We start from the raw sequence: 18,338 nt of genomic DNA, 5'->3' as shown, positions 1-18,338 counted from the left end.
TGGACCATTGGTCCAACCCAGTATGGCTGCTGCTATGTTCTGATGCTGCCCTGTAACTGGAACAATTTCCCTCCTTGTTTTACCCTGTGACTGTTTTTTGTTCTCCTCCTGCTGGGGGTTTTATGTCATGCATGCTGAGGCAATAATTATCCTGTTCTCTCCTACTGACTGAGTCTTACTGAGGTAGTGGTGGGGCTTGGCCCCTGGAAGGCTCCATGGCATAAAGGTGCAATTACCCAGAGCAGGCTGGTGAGGAGTGGAGATACATTTATTTTTTCTGTTGCTGTAGTAGGTGCTCTGGTGTAATGCAGCATTTCTGTGGCTGGGGGTGTCCTCCCTGATGAGATTTGAGTGAAATACTAGGCTTCTTTCCCCCCAGCCAAAAAGACATGAAATGTGTAAGTCTTTCCTCTAGAGCGCATGCTTATGAAACCAAGTATCAGGGGTTAGCTGTGTTAGTCTGTAACCACAAAAACAACTAGGAGTCTGGTGGCACCTTAAAGACTAACAGATTTATTTGGCCATGAGCTTTCATGGGTAAAACGCCACTTCTTCAGTTGCATGCATGCATGCATCTGAAGAAGTGGTGTTTTACCCACGAAAGCTTATGCCCAAATGCATCTGAAGAAGTGGGTGTTTCACCCAGGAAAGTTTATGGCCAAATAAATCTGTTAGTCTTTAAGGTGCCACCAGACTCCTTGTTGCTTATGAAACGTCTCCACGTGGGAGTCTCCTTGTCTGAACACAGGCTCTTGCTTCTGTTACCAGACACATGTCTATGCACCAGCTCTTCTTGTTCAGTGATGCAAGGAGGCTGGTTACTAGCCTGAGGAGTCTCTCACTGGCTGCTTCGTAAAACATCATAGCAAAACGGAGGAGGCAGGGCTGGTCCTGGAAGGCTGTGGACTTAAGAACAGCAGGTCTCTGCTTCAGCGTCTCCCAGCAGCTCAAAGAAAAAGCTGAAAAAGAAGCAGATCATGCAACTGCATGTCTTATTGGAATCTTCCAGGCTTGTGAAATGGTGCTGTCCTCAGAGACCTTTTACTATTCCCCAGGCTCCCTGGGGAGGGTGGGTGAATATTATTACTCTAGATCAAACCCTTGCAGAAGCGGAACCTGTACAGTCTTTGACATGCAGCCTTTTGCTTGGAGGCATTGTGGTAGGGAGGAGACCTATATTTGGAAGAGATTTTACTCCTCCATGAAGTGTACATGCTGAGCAGGTCCCCGAAGGTGTTGGGTACCCTTTTCCCTGAAAAGAATAAAGCTGGATTCACCTTTGACAACTATAGAGCGTTCATCAGCCCTGCAGAATAACTGTAACCCCTAAAGTTCAAATGAGCTTGTGTGGGAAGGCAGAGAATGAAGCCCCTGGAATGTGCAGGAGGAGCATTTGTTCTCTTGAACAGAATGCTCTGTATGCACAGAAAACAGGTACCTCCTTTCTGCCGCTGTATCATATCTGGGGACTGTAAGCAAATGGTCACATGTGAACTCTCTCCTCCCAAACACCAGCACGCTCTGCTCTCTTCAACGGAAACAAAGCTAAGACGCATTCTCCTAGCCCTGAAGGAAGCTTAGCAGTCCAGTAGTGGGGAGGAGGTCAGAACTGAGGGGAACAGTGGAGCAGTGCACTGCACAGGATGGGCAGGACTGAGATGACAGTGGGTGCTCTAAAGCAAGATTGAAGGGCATCTAGAGAGCTGTTGGAGTCTTCACAGCCCTTTCACAAAGGCTGTCTGGCTTTAGCTGGTGCTTTCCGTTCCTTGCTTCCCTGAATTCTGAAACTTGCTAAAGAGATAGAGAAACAAATATTTTTGCTTGGTAATGTATTTTACTTGTGTGGGTCTAATGCTAAATATCATGGAAGCTTTTCCATTGACCAACCCATATCACTTCTTACTCGACACTGTGGTTGGAAGCACTCGGGTTCGGGGCAGACCTCTCTCTCTCTCTCTCTCTCTCTCCCATGTTACCTGGGTGTGAACATTCTTCTCCATCCTAGGGGTTTTGTTGCTTCTCTCTCTGTCTTCCAGTGGTGTCCATGACTGCAATGGCTCTTCCCTTCAGCTAACAGGCTGGCTGAGTGAGGCTACATTGCCATCTGTGTCCTGCACTCAGAGCTGGGTTGGCACATCTGATTGCCACGCAGTTGCACCGTTTCAGAGACCTCTGACATGAAAGATTTAACCTATCTTCCCTTCGCATGCCATCCTCGTCTTGGTCTTAGTGGAGGCTGCTTCTTGGGTCACCTCAGTGCTGCTATATTGATTGACCAGCAGTTGGCACCTTCTCATTCCATACTCTTCTGTCTTCTAGATCAGTAGTTTTCAAACTTTTTTCTGGGGACCCAGTTGAAGAAAATTGTTGAAGCCTGCGAGCCAACAGAGCTGGGGATGAGGGGCTCGGGGTGCTGGAGGGTCTCAAGGCTGGAACAGAGGGTTGTAGTGTGGGGTGAAGGCTGCAGGTTGGGGCCAGGAATGAGGGGTTCAGGGTGTGGGAGGGGGCTCAGGGCTGGGGCAGGGGGTTGGGGCCCAGGAGGGGGTCTGGGCTAGGGGTGCAGGCTCTGGGGTGGGACCAGGGATGAGGGGTTTGGGCTGCAGGAAGGGGTTCCAGGTTTCGGGGGCCTCAGGGCTGGGGATTGGGGCACGGGGTAGGGGTATGGACTTACCTCTGGCGATTCCCGGTCAGTGGCACAGCCGGGGTGCAGAGACAGGCACCGTGTCCTGGCACAGTGGACTACACTGTGCCCCGGAAGCTGCCAGTACCAGGATGGATACACACACGGCAGCACACGGAGCCCCGTGGCCTCCCTGCCTAGAAGCTGGTCCTGCTGCTGGCCACTTCTAGGGCGCAGCACAGTGTCGGAGCAGGTAGGCACAAGCCTGCCTTAACTGGGCAGCACCGCTGACAGGACTTCTAACGTCTTTACATCCACCAGCCTAAAGATGGGTTCCATTGTCGCTCTGCTTGCTTCTCCTGCTGCTGCTGCTTAGTGTGTTTTGTAATTTTAGTCTCTGGGTTGGCCATCCTTGTCCATTTCTGATCTGAGCTGGAGACAGGAATGCATAGAGGGTCTGTTCCTGGATCCTGGTAGCTGACTGTTTATCATTCAGTCCCCTATTGTGATAGCTCAACTTCAGCTCTGTCCTCTTTACTATCTAAATATCCTGTCAGCTTTGGGGTGTCCCTCCCATGTCCCCCTCCCCTTAAATATCCTGTCTGCTTTGCGGTGTCCCTCCCATGTCCCCCTCCCCTTAAATATCCTGTCTGCTTTGCAGTGTCCCTCCCATGCCTTCCCTTCCCCTTAAATATCCTGTCAGCTTTGGGGTGTCCCTCCCATGCCTCCCCTTCCCCTAAAAGAGACAAGTTTCAGATGAGCATTGCTGAGTCTGGCACATAAGATGCAGGTTTAGAACAGGTGTGAACAGGCAGAGTACTTTGTTTCACGTGGTTACTTGGCGAAGTTGGGGTGCCTAGTCTGGTGCCTGAATGTCCCACTTTTAGGCTGCTTCTCACACTTCCTCAGAATGATATTGCCCTCACGTTTCCACCCATTGGGAAGCCTTTGCCACTGGATTCCTTGGGAATGTATCATTTTCTCTTTTATTAAGTGAGAGAGAAAATCTCTGTTTTTCCCCTGGCTTCCAGTTTGCAGTGACCAGACTCCTCCAGATTAGCAACAAACCTCCACATGCATCTTTGTGAAATGTACAGTGAGGCCATTAGCACAGAACTAATGTACTCTGTTTTAGGTCACTGAGCAAAAGCAAGATCTGGCTGAGCAAAGCGATGTGATATTTCAGTCCACCCTCCATTATTAAACAACTTGAACAGGATTTGAACTCCTGTCAAGGCAGGTACTTTATCCCTGGGGCATTGATCAGCCAGCAGAATTTAGAGCTGTGACATTGGCCATCACCAGGCACCTTCAGGATTCCACAAGGGCAATAGAAACATATGACAAATGGTGCTCGCCACACTGAAATAAAGGTTGTAAAGTTTCAGGTGGGTTCCATAGCTCCTACCCACAACTTCAAGCATAGTAGTGTCGGTGGCCATAAGATGAGCCATGCCCCATGTTTTGCTGCTTTAGCAAAACTGAGGACAAGGGGAAAGAACTTTTTACATTTCAGCTATGTCGATGCACTCTTTGCCTCTTTTTGTGTGCTGTGGTTGTGATTGGGGGGATGAATTCGGGGCTTGAACGGCAGTAGAGGTTGCACAGCAAGTGGAACTTGCACTGATCGAACATTATGTGAAATGATGCTATGGGAGAACTCAGAGGGAAGCAGAGAACCATTAATGTGGAATCCTGCTCTCCTGGGCACACAGTGGCAGGCAGGAAGAATGGGCCTCTGCTGCTGGGGGAGGAGGGGAGGAAAACTGCTGTGCAAAGCCAGGAGCTGATGTGGGTGTCCCCCTCTCCCCTGTTTCAGGATTGGTTGCTCAGGTGGCTGTCTGAACTTAAATAGACAGCATGTCGACACACACACACTACCCAACGCACACTGTCTCTCACATATACACTCCCCCCCACGCTTCAGTTGAAAAGCAGCTGGCAATCTACTAGGATGCCCACGGAACGATTTGATTGAGAAACCTAAATCAAATGATACTGTACCTGTCCCATGAGGCATTGCAGACCCTTCCTAAAGCACCCTGCGGCCAGTTGCATAGTGGGATAGCTACCCATAGTGCACGGCTCTCTGTGTCAATGCAAGAGCTGTTAGTATGGATGTGCTCTGCCGACACAAGGAGCTAGTGTGGACATGCAACAGCGGTTTAATTAAACCGGCATAACTTTTGTCAATAAAACTCTAGTGCAGACAAGGCCTTCGATTGTAAAGCCCTCTGGTAGCTAAAGTCCTCCTCCAGCCGAAGGGGATTTGCAGAAGGCCACAGAGAGTGTACTTTCAGGCCTCTCCTGCCCCAGGCTCCCTCATGGAGCTGGGCCCTCGTTTATATTCTCCAGCTGGGACTCAGACCCAGTCACTGGCTGCTGCCCAGCTGGGTTAGCTGTTTCCCAGCGCCTCCCTGCTGGCCACCTCTCAAGAACAGGGCTGGCTGCTCCCAAACCCTTGAAAGGAGTGACCACCCGGTTACAGGGTAATATCAGTGTGATAAATTGCAGCACCATGTAATATAAATGGATCGTGTACTTTCGACTGTCTCACCTGCCCTCTGCCAACCATTGGATTGCACCTCCCCAGGGCTTGTTAGAACATCCCAAACAGCTGCTGTTTTTAAATGTACCTGCCACACTAATGCATCTTTCTTTTCCCTTCTCATACAGAATCCGTCCCCCCCACCCCCAAAAGAAAACCACTGGGCTCAGACCAAGGATAGTCCTGATTCTCTCCTGCATCAGCGATTATCTTTGTCTACATAAATACATCACAGTTTTAAAGTTGATCATGTCACTGCCCATGGTTACAAACAGTAGCACTCCCCATTTAGCAAGGGAAGTCCCATTGATTTGTCGTGGTCCAGCACTCATTCCTAGCCCTAGAGGGCCCTGGGAGACCTGATTACACATTCATTACATTTTTATGGGCAGAAGTGCTATTTTAGGTATTTTAGTAGTTTAAAATGTATTATTTATATTTTTTTTGCCTCTGAGCTCTTTGCATTTGGTTTCATGGTAACAAGCACTTTGCTTTCTGGGTGGGAGATACCAAAAAATGGTCCCAGTAACTTTTAATGAACACACTGAACCAGTCTGAAAACAGTTTCTCTGTTGCACACAGCATATATGGGATGGTGGGGGCGCTGGAGGTTTCAGCGATGCTCAGAATGAGCTACGTAATTTTTATTCATGGCTCTGCCACTCATGCATACTGCACCCATCCCAAACTCGCCACACCATCATTCAGATCTCTCACATGCACATCTTCCACTGTCATCAATGGCAGCTGTGTATACGTAGCTTAAGAGAGAACTGGGCTGGAAAGTATTAAAAGTTTCAGCATTTGGTGTGGTGAGGTTTATGCTGCAGATCCAAACTCTCCTCTGTTCCTTGGCTGGGGTAAATGGTAATGGCTCCAGTGGAGCTGTGGCAGAGTACAAACAGATCTGTCCCTGGGGGAAGGAGAAGAGGTGTCCCTGCTGGTTGCCAGTGTTCTTGGTTCTGGTTGCCCCAGGGTTCACTGTCATGTTGCACAAATTTATTTGAGCATTAGCTTTCGTGAGCTACAGCTCAGCTCACGAAAGCTTATGCTCAAATTGGTTAGTCTCTAAGGTGCCACAAGTCCTCCTTTTCTTTCCCAGTAAATAGTTATCTACGTCTGGGAATATGTGCTTCCAGCCATCAATGGGGGAAACTGTTACTCCACTTTCTGATTTATTTGTATTACAATAGTGCCTAGAGGCCTTAGCTGAAATCAAGGCTCCACATACGCATAGCAAGAGAATCTTGGCTGCATAGCTTCCAGTCTAAAGACACAGGCAGACAGAGGGTGAGGGAGGAAACAGGCATAGAGAGCTGAAGTGACTTGCTTGGTGAGCTTCTCTGTCCCCAATATCAGTGTCATGATATTCCTCTACCCTTTAAACCCCAGAATAACCACACTTTGTGCAGCGATGCGTTTTGTAGCAAGCGTGTTAATATCCACGAATGCTCTTTCCAGTCTCACATTGAGAGAAAATTCCCTGCAGATGATTGCATTTTCAGAAGCCGTGTAAAATACTTGTGCTAAGACCCCAGAACCCAGTTTGCTTCTCCAGAGCAGGAACTACTCTTGCTAACTTGATTTGAGTCACTGTTTACTTCCTGCAGCATCGTCTAGTCTGCTTTTTATTTTCTGTGGGGTTTAGAATGATTTCTGCCTGCCATTTCTAAGATTACTGCTGTTGTGCTCGGGGGCGGTGGGGGGGGGGTGATGATTCATAGGGAAGTGTTGTGTTTTCTGCTCATTTGTTTGTGGTTACCGAAGGCAAAATTCTGCACTCCAGTCCCAATGTAGATATTCTGCTCTCCTTTCATGGGTGGCTGCTTGTTTTTCCTCCATAACTTCTCCTTCCCATCACAATACAAGTGTTCCTGTTCATCTCTCTCTCCTATTCCCAAAGGCCAGCCCTTGGTCCCACCACCGCATCATCCCCAACTCATCAAACACGCTGGGTAAACCATTTCCATAAGTCCCTCTGCTTGGTATAGAACCCAGGTCTCCTAAGTCCCGTGTCCTTCCACAAGACCAATTTTCTACTCCAGTCATAACCTGTATTGTGCTCCCGCTGCAAGTGTTGATACAAAGGATAAGGCAGTGGCCAACTGGGCCCCCTTACCTTTCATCCTCCCATTGAAAACTCTCAGCCCACCTAAAGCTAGGCAAACGTGTCAGACTTCCGATGGATAGTAATGTCTGTTAGGTGTGATTTTTTTATGACATTTTTATACCAGCCAAAGCCCTAATGTAAAAAGTGCTTTTGCAGGTATAGTTTTTGTTCAGGGAACCTGTATAAAAGCTGTGCTGGCAAAAGCAATCTTTTGTTGATATAAACTGTGTCTCTGCTAGGAGAGTTTCCTGGTATAGCTATGTACTAGTAAATCTTTTCTAGTGTAGACCATGCCAACACATCAGGTCAAAAGGCAGCTGCTAAGATCCTTCTCTCTCCAAGTCTGACCACATCGTCTCCCTCTGAATCCCCCCCGTCATTTCTAGTTTTCACCATGTAAAGGTGGAGCTTCTTGTTCTGTTCTTCAAGGCCCTTCACGTTTCTTCCCCTCCCTACTTATTCAGTCTTCTCCCTTATCCCATTGCCTGCCCCGGCATCCTCTAGTCCACCAGTGATTCTCGACTTGGCTGGCCACTGTCTGCTTCCTCGCATATTCCTTTGTTCATGGAACAGCCTGCCTTTCAACAGGGCTGTAAGGCCAGAGCCCCCTCCTTCAGATGGCTCTCAGTACTCACTTCGCCTGGAAGTCCATAAGGAATTGACCAGCCCAAAACTTGGTAAAGGCATTGCTGTGTATGGCTGATAAATCCCTCTGTTTTGTAGAAAGGAGTTACCTAACAAGCTTAGCGCCTACCATCCCCATGGCCAGTTTGCTGTAGGTTGTATCCTGCTCCTCCTGCTGCTGGCTATTTGTCATCTTAGACGTTAAGGTCTTTGGGACAAGGACTATCTGGTGCACAGCACCTAGCACAAAGGGGCCCTGATCCTGACTGTGACCTCTGGAGTTAGGAAAAGAGATTTGGGGATACTTTATGGCAGTCTCTTAGGACGTGATGTTGCCTCATTAGAATACTCACATGGTCAGGAAAACAGTAAATACAGTGAGATCTGTTTCCATCATCACTGGCTCAGAGGCATATTTCCAGCATCTGGAAACACACTTTTTTTTTTTGCTGTCGTTAAATAAAAGAAAGCACCTTTAACTGTTTGAACAAGGAATCTCTCCCTGCTTTGTATTGTCTGTTAATATACAGGTGCTCTTCCTCTAGTAACTTCGCTAATTACCATTGGAAGGTTGTTCTAATCGATACCTTTAGATTAGATGGTCGGGATATTTAAATGTAGAATTTGCTGTGGGCTGCAAGCTTTCCTCTATTGGAGACTGCAAGTATTTTATCATTTCTGGAGGGGTTATTTGGCTGTTTTAAGAGCAATTTGATAAGTTAACTTCCATGGAGAGCGCCATCTACCATTATGGTTTGTGTGTGCTAATACTACTGCAAGGGGCCCTCTGGAAGTGCCTGTAAATGGAGAATGAGTGGTTTTGGGTTTGGATATCATTCTGGCCCTGCTTGAAGTGCTTTATTGCACTAGGGCAATTTGGTGTGGCTGTGGTGGGCTGCATTTCTCTCCATGGGTGCCAGACAGTATTATCAAGTGCCGTCACAATCTCAAGTATATTTTGACATGGATGCTTTTTTTTAAAAAATGTTTTTGAGCACTGATTAGTCGTGTAGTATCTAGTCGTAAGATATGCCTACATCTGTCTTGTGGAACAATCTTAGCCCTGGTCTACGCTGGGGGTGGGGTCGACCTAAGATACGCAACTTCAGCTATGCAGATAGCGTAGCTGAAGTCAGCATATCTTAAGTCGACTTACCTGCCTGTGAGGACGCTGCCGCGCCCCTGTCGACTCCGCTTCCGCCTCTCGCGAACTGGAGTTACGGAGTTGACGGGGAACGTGTTCGGGGATCGATTTATTGTGTCGAGACGAGACATGATAAATTGATCCCCAATAGATCGATCACTACCCACAGGTTTCAATTAGTTTCCTTACCTTTTTTGTGTGAGTTAAAATCTGTTCATCCACTTCTTATTGTTTATCTGGTATTTTTTTCCTGTTATACGGGGTGGGGATTATGTGGTGTCCAAAACTTCCAGAGGCCTTCCTGTTCGGTTACTGGTGTTTGAATTTAGGCTGTACTTTGATTAGTGGGTTAACATTCAAATCTGCAGAGAGCTAGAGATTTCCTCTTCCCTGTGTAATTCCTGGGGAGAGAGGTAGAGGGTGGTTGTTTCTGTATTTTTTGTATTACTTGTTTGGACCCTGCGTTGATACTGAGATCTCACAGACAACTGTTTCTTAGCTTACCATTTTCACAAGCTAGTTATTTAAGTCTGTTGTGCCAGTGGTCTTGCTGATACTGTATAGATGGGAATCGAATATAAACTGCCCTGGAAGATCTGTATGTCTCATCTCTTGTGTCTCTCCTCCCCACCCCCCCTTTTTTTCTTCTTCTTGGAAATGTATCAAAGCTCAGAATGAGGTTGATTTCCCCCTCCTCCCCCCCGGGGAGAAGCTTCCCTGTAGCATATGGGTGCAGATCAGACTGTGTTCTGTCTGTCATATGCTTCCGTAGATTTGTAGAAGACGGTGAAGCCTAAAGTTTGAGGGGTGGTTCCTTGGCTGGGGTAAATGGTAATGGCTCCATTGGCTCCAGTGGAGCTGTGGCAGAGTACAAACAGATCTGTCCCTGGGGGAAGGAGAAGAGGTGTCCCTGCTGGTTGCCAGTGTTCTTGGTTCTGGTTGCCCCAGGATTCACTGTCATGTTCCACGATGATGCTTAGGTCATTGCTGTTGGCTTTCCAACCCAGCCCATCGCTTTGCTCTGACTTGGCCTAAAAGGAGACTGGATTTGGCTGGCTGACTTAGCTGATGGACAATCCCTGTTCTGAAGCCCATAAAGTGGTGTGTGGGTATTCAAAAATGGTCCTTTGAATGGTCTTCCCTAGGGGTTATATCTTCATCGAGATCATTAATTGCAGCCCTTTGGGTGGCCCTCCAAGTTTCAGAAAAGCTTGTGGAGATGCTAACATTCCCTGGGAGAAGGCTGGGGGAAGCCCTGGAACATAGGGCGGATGAGGGCCAGTTCCTGCTGCCTCTGTGAAGATTGGTGCGTGGTGGGCCACATGTGAGAAGGTCTGCAACTACTCAAGAGCCCCAAACTCTCACATACAGGCTCAGAATGAGGCAGGAAATAGATTTCTATTTGCAGTTGTTCATACCCTGCCTGCCTGGTCCCAAACCATGCTGAGTGTCTGAGAATGCATCTGGTGCTACGTGTGTGTGTTGAGGGGAGCATCTATTTCTCTGAATGACACTGTCTGTATGACTTCCTCTGTACATGTGTGAGAGCACTGGCAGAGCAATGGATTAAGGTTGGATTCATGCCCAGGCCAGGTGCGGACCCATAAGCTAACAAAACGGGGGGAGAGATGTCTTCGAGGACCAAGGCCCTTTGTGCCCCTTATCCCACTTCTGTGTGTGAGAGGCTCTCTGAACACCAGCCGGGGGTGGGGGGAGGGGGGCTTGTCACCCTGCAGAAGGGGTGGGTATTGAACAGTTTAACTGACCCCTGGGGGTTAGCTCCAGTGACGGTACAGGGAGGATTTGCCCCCAGGCTCCCCCATAGCCTGAGTTCAAGCTGCTCAGGCAAGGTAAAAGCAGAGTTGCCATGCCTTCAGTGCTATTTTAACTTGGGTTAGCTGACCCAAGTTAAGGACACACCTTGTTTGTAGTGCAGACAGACCCTGAGTGTGGGGGCCCCTCCCCCATCTGTGCCTGGCAGTGTGTATCAACTCCCCTGCCCCTCCCCCTTTCTGTTTGGGAGTGCCTTTTGCTTCCCCTGTCTGTGTGCATGGGGAACCCTTCCCTGTTCTCTGCACCTGGAGGTGCCCCAAGCCCTCCCACGTGCATTCCTTTTCCTGCCCTGTGAGTGCTTGGCACCCCTCCCTGTCATCTGCATGCATGGGGGTGGTCTCTGCCTGCCCCTTCTCTGTGGGAAGCGGTGCTTCTCCCTCGTCCCCAATCTGGGTGCATCTGCAGGCACCCCTCTGCATGTGAACGTTCCCCTCCTCCAGCTCTGTGCATGTGGGTATCTCCTTCCTCGCCCCCATCTCTGCACATGTTGGGTGTCTTCTCCCTGGTCCTGTCCCTCCCCTCCCGTGTGTGTGGGGGTGTTCTTTGTTAACACTGCCTGTACTTTGCACCCTTTCCGTGAGTCTGCATTTCTTCTGCTTCTCCTTCCTGCCCCAGGGGAGTGTTGGTGGCACTAACGGGTGAATAGTTTCTGTGCTTTTCTTCTCATCGCCTCTCTTCCTTCTTTTTCCCCCTCTCTCAATGGTGTGTCCAGAAAAGGAAGTCGAGCTCCAGTGTGCATTTGATGGTGAGCACCTCCCGTAAGCTGCCTGTGATCCGTGCGTCCACCATTCTCATGCCATGCACGCTCAGCTTATGCTCATCACCCTACATAGCATGTCTGTGTGGGGGTTGTGGGGGGAAAGTCATCTTGCACTTTAAAGGTCCATGTCCTCACAGAAAAGGCCACATGATTGGTCAGGAGCTGGCCAGTCACCAGCTTCTATTATGTACAGAAAACTGGCTACTTAAAATGCAGTTTAATATATCCTGCCATTGGCGGCTGATCCAAAGGAGAAACAAATGGAGAAGTCATCAGCTCCCCGGTGGGTCTCGGCAAAGCAGAGCTGTGTCTTGTCTGAACATGGGCTTGTCGTTTTGCTGTAGAAGTGCCAAAAGAAGAGCAAGTGGTGGTAGTTCTGCAGTGTGGAATGAATAGGAGTCACCCTTGATATGGCAGAGGCCTCTCATGGAGCTCCAAGGCTAACAAAATAAAAGGTGCAGGAACAGCACCACCTGGTGGCTCAAAGCAGCCCTTAATTTATTTTCTTTACAATTCTATACTGAAAAGCTTTGTCATCCCTGTAATCCAGAACTCCCTGTTATCCAGATCTCAGTTACATCTCCCAGCATGAATCAAGTACCCAGTGACACCTTCCCCACTGTATCCATTCCCCCTTCATGCATCCGAATATGTTTGCTTTCTCTAGAACATGTTGGATAAATGGCGATGCGCTGATATCTCGAGCGAGCAAAAAGAAAACCAGCCAGTGCCATATTCCAGGGGATCATCTGCAGCCTAGTAGCTACTGCCCACGTCTCTGTCTCAGAGATGTGGGTGGTAACTAACATGCAGGAATCTACTGTATCGTCTGCTGCGTTGCAGCCTTTGCCTCCTTTCAGACAGAACAGGGGCTCCCTAAGGCAGGAAAGCAAGCAATGTTGAGTGATGCCAGAGCAGAGGAGTCAGCTTCTCTGTTACTGCCTGGGAATTCTGCCCTCCCTCGGTCACATTAAAACTTTACAAGTAATAAATCCCAAAGTACCACTTGGAATACCCCAGGGCAAAATTTGACTCCGGGGCTGCAGCCCCTCCTTCTCTCAATCCCCAAAGTATTAAATGTAGGGGTAGGAGTTCTTGGTGTCTGTCTGTCCTCTTCTCTTCTGCTCAACATCAGCACCTACCCTTACGCTCCCTCTGCTCGTTGCATCAAGGCAGCTGGGAAATGAGAACCAAACAATGTCTCAGGGATCACTGGGGCAGTGAAGCTTGGAGAAACAACCAGTGAATACAGGGCAAGCCCAGGTGGCCAGTGTTTGCTTTCCTTTCTTCTAGCTGGCTGGCACCTGTGTCCTTAGTGCTATGGTCACTGGTCTGTTTTCTCTCTTGCACCCTCTGTGTTGTCTGTCTGTCTCTCATTGTCTAGCTCAGAGAGCACTTTCAGTGGTTCTGCCAAAACTGGTCATATCAAGTAGCTCTTCTCAATGGCCTGATGCTTTCCTATGTGGACCGCCTTCTTTTAAAAGAAGTCAAGATCTTCATCTGTACTGCACGAATCTGTAAGGATACTTGGTGCTCATGCAGGGGCAGGGGTGTGCATGCACTTGGCTCACTTGTTTGCTTACTGAGCCCATATGTGGGGTGCCTGCCTGTGAAAGTGAAGAGCAATTGGTTAAATGGCCACAGAGGCCCAAAGAGCAGAAGTCGCTAGGTCAGGCATCTCCCTACAAGGTACAGATATGTGGAGCACGCCAGTCACATTTTCTGTGTCCTTGGTTTCGTAATGGCTTCATAGGGGAATTAAGCACAATGCTGTGGATCTGGTCAGCTGGCGAACGTCCGGGACCTTGATACGCTGTGCAGAACTACCTCTTCCTTCAGTTCTGTTGGGACAGCAGTGGGGTCAGGTTGGGCAGCCAGGTGTTCCATGCAGGATGGAGAACAGGTCTGCTGCATGCGTTTCAAAAGCTCTTGTGGGGCTGAGTTGTGTGAGGTAGCTGGCCTTGAGACCTAAAGGGCGATTATCAGCTGTTCTGCAGTGAGGTTTGGGGTTGTAGTGGCTCCCTCGGAGGTTCTTTTCAGTGAAGCCGCCCCCTGTTCCAGAGCTGAGTCAGGTGTCCAGCCACATGGCAGCTCCCCCCACATGTCTGCACCAGCAGGCTAGAAGCACCCCTGCCGAAGCAGTGTACACGGAAGGCCGGAGAGCAGGATAATGTGTGGCCACACTGAGATGGAGTGTCTGGTGTGTGCATGGAAATGCTGCTCTTTTCCTAGCTTTGGGGGCTGGGCAAGCCCACCATGCTCTGTCCCCATGGGACCTGAATGGAGCTCCAGGAGGACATGCAGCTATGGAAGGAAAGCCAGAGGAGAGGAGAGTGGTGCGGGGCCGCACAGGCACCTCAGCCCCATGTTATCTGCTTGCAGTGGGTGTGTTTAAACTCGCGCCAGGCCTTTTCTGATTTAGCATTTGAATTCGAAATCCCCCAGCCTTGGTTTTGGTTCCTGGGTGGTGAGGTGGTGGATGTACTAGGATCCCCTGAGTCACCCTCTCTGTGCTGCTTTTGAAGGGTGGGGAAGAGGGTGCAAGGAGGCCAGCCAGCTCTGAAGTCTGAGTCCCTACGAGTCTGATTTGTAGCCAAGGGATTGCAGAGAGCCTGCGGTGCTGCTGGTTTTATCTTGTTGCTAACATCGGGTAGAAGGGAAGACATAGGGGAAGAGGGGTGAAACTGTCTCAGTCACGAGAGCCCTGCCTCCTGTGTGGGGGACAGGCCTGTTCCCCCAGCATTGCACCGCGGGCCCTTGGGAGACTCATGCAGGGTCATGGTTGGATTCCCAGGCGAGGCAATGCACCATGGGAAGAAGCCTTGGTGCATGCTGGCCTGGCCTGCACTTTCTTGATTCAGCAGGGCCACTCTCACCAAACAGAAGGTCTTCGTGCTGCAAGCAGGAGGGGGGTTGGTAGCTCTGCCTCGCCGTTGGGCTGTGTGAATGAGGAGGACAGAGGTGTTACTCACCAGCCCTGTCTACGAGAAACTCACTGGGGAAAAACACAAACCTGCTAGGCAGCCTGCAGGACTCACTCACCCCTGGCAGCTTCCTTCATGCTCTGGCCCTAATGTCACTCCACACATCCCCATCATCCCTTGTCCCACCTGAGCACCTTCTCTGGGGCCCTGCCAGCATCATCCCATGCCTGGGTTCCCAAAGGCACAATCCCAGACCAGCCATGTCTGAGATTGCCCCACTCATTTCCTGTATCTATCACACTTGTAGTCTATCTGTACGCAGCCCTGGGTCCTCATCTCCTGGGGTCACCACCAGCTCCCAGCCCTCCTGCCCCAGAGGTTCTTGTTTGCACCTCTCTCTACCTCCCTTCCCCCTTTGGACTGCTGCCTCTTTTGCTCTCCTTTCCCATCGCTCTAACCATCCATGTATATTTGGGTATGGGTACATCTGCTTACACCTGGTCACCCCTGGGGGAAGGATGGTCTCTAGCGACCAGGGATGGGTTCCCTTGTCCTTATCTCTTGCTGCAAGATGAGTGTGTGGGGATGGGGGCTGAGGAGATGGTGGGGAGTTACAAGGACAATACTTGAAAGATTTGCTGACTCTGCTACCCAGCAGAGGAACTAAAACAATCTGTTTTTCTGTCTCAGCCACAGAGCAACAACAAAACCAGTCTAGTAAGCCCAGCAAAAGAATCTCCCCCAGTGCAGACGTCCATGGTATCTTCCCTGACTACTACTACTTCCTTGTCTTTCCTGTTTGGGTTACTTTTGACTCTTGCCTCCCTGAGTGCTGCTTGTTCTGCTCTGTCTGAGCTTGTGTTTTGGCTTAGTTCTGTCTGTCCCTCTGCTGCTGTGGGGTCTAGTCACAGCCGTAGGGGGCTGCGGAAGCTGAGTGGAGTGGTGGTTGGATGTGGGGACTGCAGCCGGCCTGGATTACCCCCTCACCATCCCTGTGTAATTTTCATCTCTGACTTGGGGGAGGCTGGTTTTGAAGAAGATAACGATGGAGTCACTCTCCAACACCCAGAGCATGGACTTCAGGCCACCGTGAGTGGGTGGGGTGGGCACACATGTCTCAAAGGAACCCCTTTGTGGCCCCCTCGCACTATTGGCTGCAAAGTTAATCGCCTTCTGTGCTGTATCACCCATTCATGTTCTGCAACATGCAGTGGGGTTGTAGGGCATGCTGTGCCTGGTATGTTTAGCAGCCCAGCCCAAGTGCGTTCTACCTGGGTACCTCTGGAAGATCAGGCAGCAGTCAAGTAGGTAGTGGAGATGGATGGGTGAGTGTGCATTCTACCATCGCAGCCCCTGGTGCCCTTGCCGATCTATCCAGAGGAGTGATGTAGGTGGGTGACATGGGGCAGGATCCCACGTGTTGTCTCCAGAGCAAAAGGATAAGTGCAGAAACTAGCTTGTGCTCCTGGAGGCCTAGCAGCTGCTTTCTGTAACATTCCAGAGAGTTTTTTCCCTGGGACATTTCATAATTTTAAGCTTCCCCTGCATTGGCTTTACCTGCTCCTCTTTTGGTGCTGAAGGCACCTTTCTGATGCTTTTTTGTGTTACAGATGTCTCATTTGGGAGACGTTTGTTTTAGCAAATTATGCATTTTCCTTTGCAGCCCAGTTCCCTGAGCAGTTCCTCTCTGGGACACATTGTCTTATTTTATCCCCTTTTTTCTTATGGAAATTATGAATGTCCCTTTTCAGAGTAAAAAAATCTGGCAAACTCAATGGAAAGCTGGGAGACAAAGGCCCTTGCCCCACCCACCACCATCCCCCTTGCCCCCCTACCCCAAAAATCTGTTCTTTGAGAGAGAACCTGCTGAGGGCTCATTGCTTAGTCAATTGCCTTCTAGAGGGTGGAGATTTATACTCCCAGCTGCTAGCTGGGCACAGGTTTAAGGTGTGTGTGCCAACAACGTTCTCAAAAGGCAAATTGGAACCTAGTGGGTGTCTGGGGGCTTTGTCTCCTTGCGAATGTAGCTGTTTGTTGAGCATCTCTTTTCAAGAAGCCCTTGGAGCAGAAAGTGTGTGTTTGGACACACGTCAGCAGCTTGGAGTTTGTTTGTTTGTGATTTGTTTCCATGTTGGTCACTTGTTCTGTGCTTGTTGGAGAGTGAAAACAAGGGGAAAAGGTTTGAGAATCTGAGTTTAATTCTTTTCTCCCCTCCTTTCCTAGGAGCCTCAAACGACTGTTGTCCACAATGCCACAGATGGCATAAAGGTAAGGGCGTGTCGCTATTATTTTTCCTTAGGGAAACCTCCGTGACCCTAGTTCCTGCCCCTTTGACGATGCATCGCAGGATGGTTGTGAACAGTCGCTCTGGCACTGGGAGGGTTCTGTTAGGTGACTGTGGACCTCTAGAACACTTGGGCAGGGAGGGCTAGTAAATTCCAAGTCAGATTTCACTGTCCCTTTCCTGACCCAGTGGGCAAGATCCTCACCAAGTGCATACTAATGGTGGGCTCTGGAGTTGGAGACCGGTTCCTTTCAGTGCGCTCTAAGGTACAGTTGTAGGTGATCCATATTCCCTCTTCTCTCACCTCATAGGAGAACTCTCCTCAGGGTGAGTGCGGAATTGTCCCCTGTGATATATACTCCCAGGGCTTGGTGCTACCTTCTTGAATGGCCCCAGCTTTGAGGGCTTGTGCCACTTCTCATGAGATGCTACTCCAACGCCTAATTGATCTTGCTGCTAGGTATTGACTAATACTTTGCCCGGTTTCATCCCACTCCTCTTAGTAGTACTCCTTCTATCATCCCGTTCCTGTCTCTTCCTTTGTTTTGCCCTTCCCCCATCCTCTTCCACAGACAAACGGAAGTGTCTTCAATCTACTGACTTTGCCATCTAGTAACATTCTCTTGTGCCGTGCAGGGTTCCACAGAGAGCTGTAACACCACCACTGAAGATGAGGATCTGAAAGGTAGGTGATATTATGGGGCTGTGGGCAGGAGACTCTGGAGGTCCGACCTGCAGAGTTCAGTCGTCATGGTTTAACATCCCCAGAGCTGTGCCTCTGATTCGGTTCTTGAGTTTGCCATGGCTTTGTCTGCCAGGCCTATTGCAGTGGGGTCATGGGTATGCACCATTCAGTCTGCTTTGAGGAAGTGGCCAGCCTGGCTTTTGGGGCATGTGAACCCTCCATGCCCCAAGTTGAGTGTCTTGTTAGTCTCAAGGTGGGAATTCTGTCCTCACGGGCATTGGAATCTCTCCATTCCCAACCATTTACAGGACTGGAATCTCTCTCTTTTTTCCCCTCTTCAGATCTGGAATCTAGCTGTTCCTTTCTGTGTTTCGACACAGCTTGCAGGGGATTGAGATCTCCTTGTTTCACCCCGTCCAAGAAGCTCTCTTGTTTCCACACCCATGTCTTTTGGATGGATGTACTGTCTCTGGTCCAGGGCAAAGGGACTCTGCTCTCTCTGTTCTGTTTTCCCTTTGCAGGTGGAAATGGCTGCCCTGGCATGTTAGAGGAGAGAGATGTTAATAAAGGGGGGTGAAATTGTATACCTCTACATGACCACATTGTACAATCCTTTCTCCTTCTTGTGATGGACTTACATGAGTCAGACCTGCCTGGCCTGGAGTGCAGTGTTTCAGCAGCTGCCCAGTACACTGGGAAGTGTAAGCAAGTCAGGGAAATTCCAGCCACACTGAAGAGGAATGTGGTGGAGGAGACAGTGCTCTCCCTGGGAGCAAATTCTGAAGTCTCTCTCTCTCGGGTGGGGG

The 18,338-nt window shown here is 49.5% G+C and overlaps 1 protein-coding gene across 15 annotated transcripts in view; it reads left to right on the top strand.

Annotated features, from left to right (window-relative positions):
* Window positions 1-18,338, top strand: part of CAMK2G (calcium/calmodulin dependent protein kinase II gamma) — a 173,297-nt gene that overhangs the window by 142,582 nt on the left and 12,377 nt on the right. For 6 of the 15 annotated variants that reach the window (XM_073352899.1, XM_073352890.1, XM_073352887.1 and 3 more), the window contains 4 exons: window positions 11,592-11,624; window positions 15,254-15,322; window positions 16,787-16,831; window positions 17,484-17,532. In XM_073352899.1, the coding sequence (XP_073209000.1) occupies window positions 11,592-11,624; window positions 15,254-15,322; window positions 16,787-16,831; window positions 17,484-17,532 (196 nt within the window). The remainder of the gene's footprint in view (window positions 1-11,591; window positions 11,625-15,253; window positions 15,323-16,786; window positions 16,832-17,483; window positions 17,533-18,338) is intronic. The other 9 variants (XM_073352889.1, XM_073352894.1, XM_073352900.1 and 6 more) reach the window with 3 other exon arrangements.

The sequence above is a fragment of the Lepidochelys kempii genome, chromosome 7 (genome assembly GCF_965140265.1).
Source record: "Lepidochelys kempii isolate rLepKem1 chromosome 7, rLepKem1.hap2, whole genome shotgun sequence".
Lineage (NCBI taxonomy): Eukaryota > Metazoa > Chordata > Testudines > Cheloniidae > Lepidochelys > Lepidochelys kempii.
Note: the sequence above shows the minus strand (reverse complement) of the source record. Positions and strands in the feature narration are given on the sequence as shown.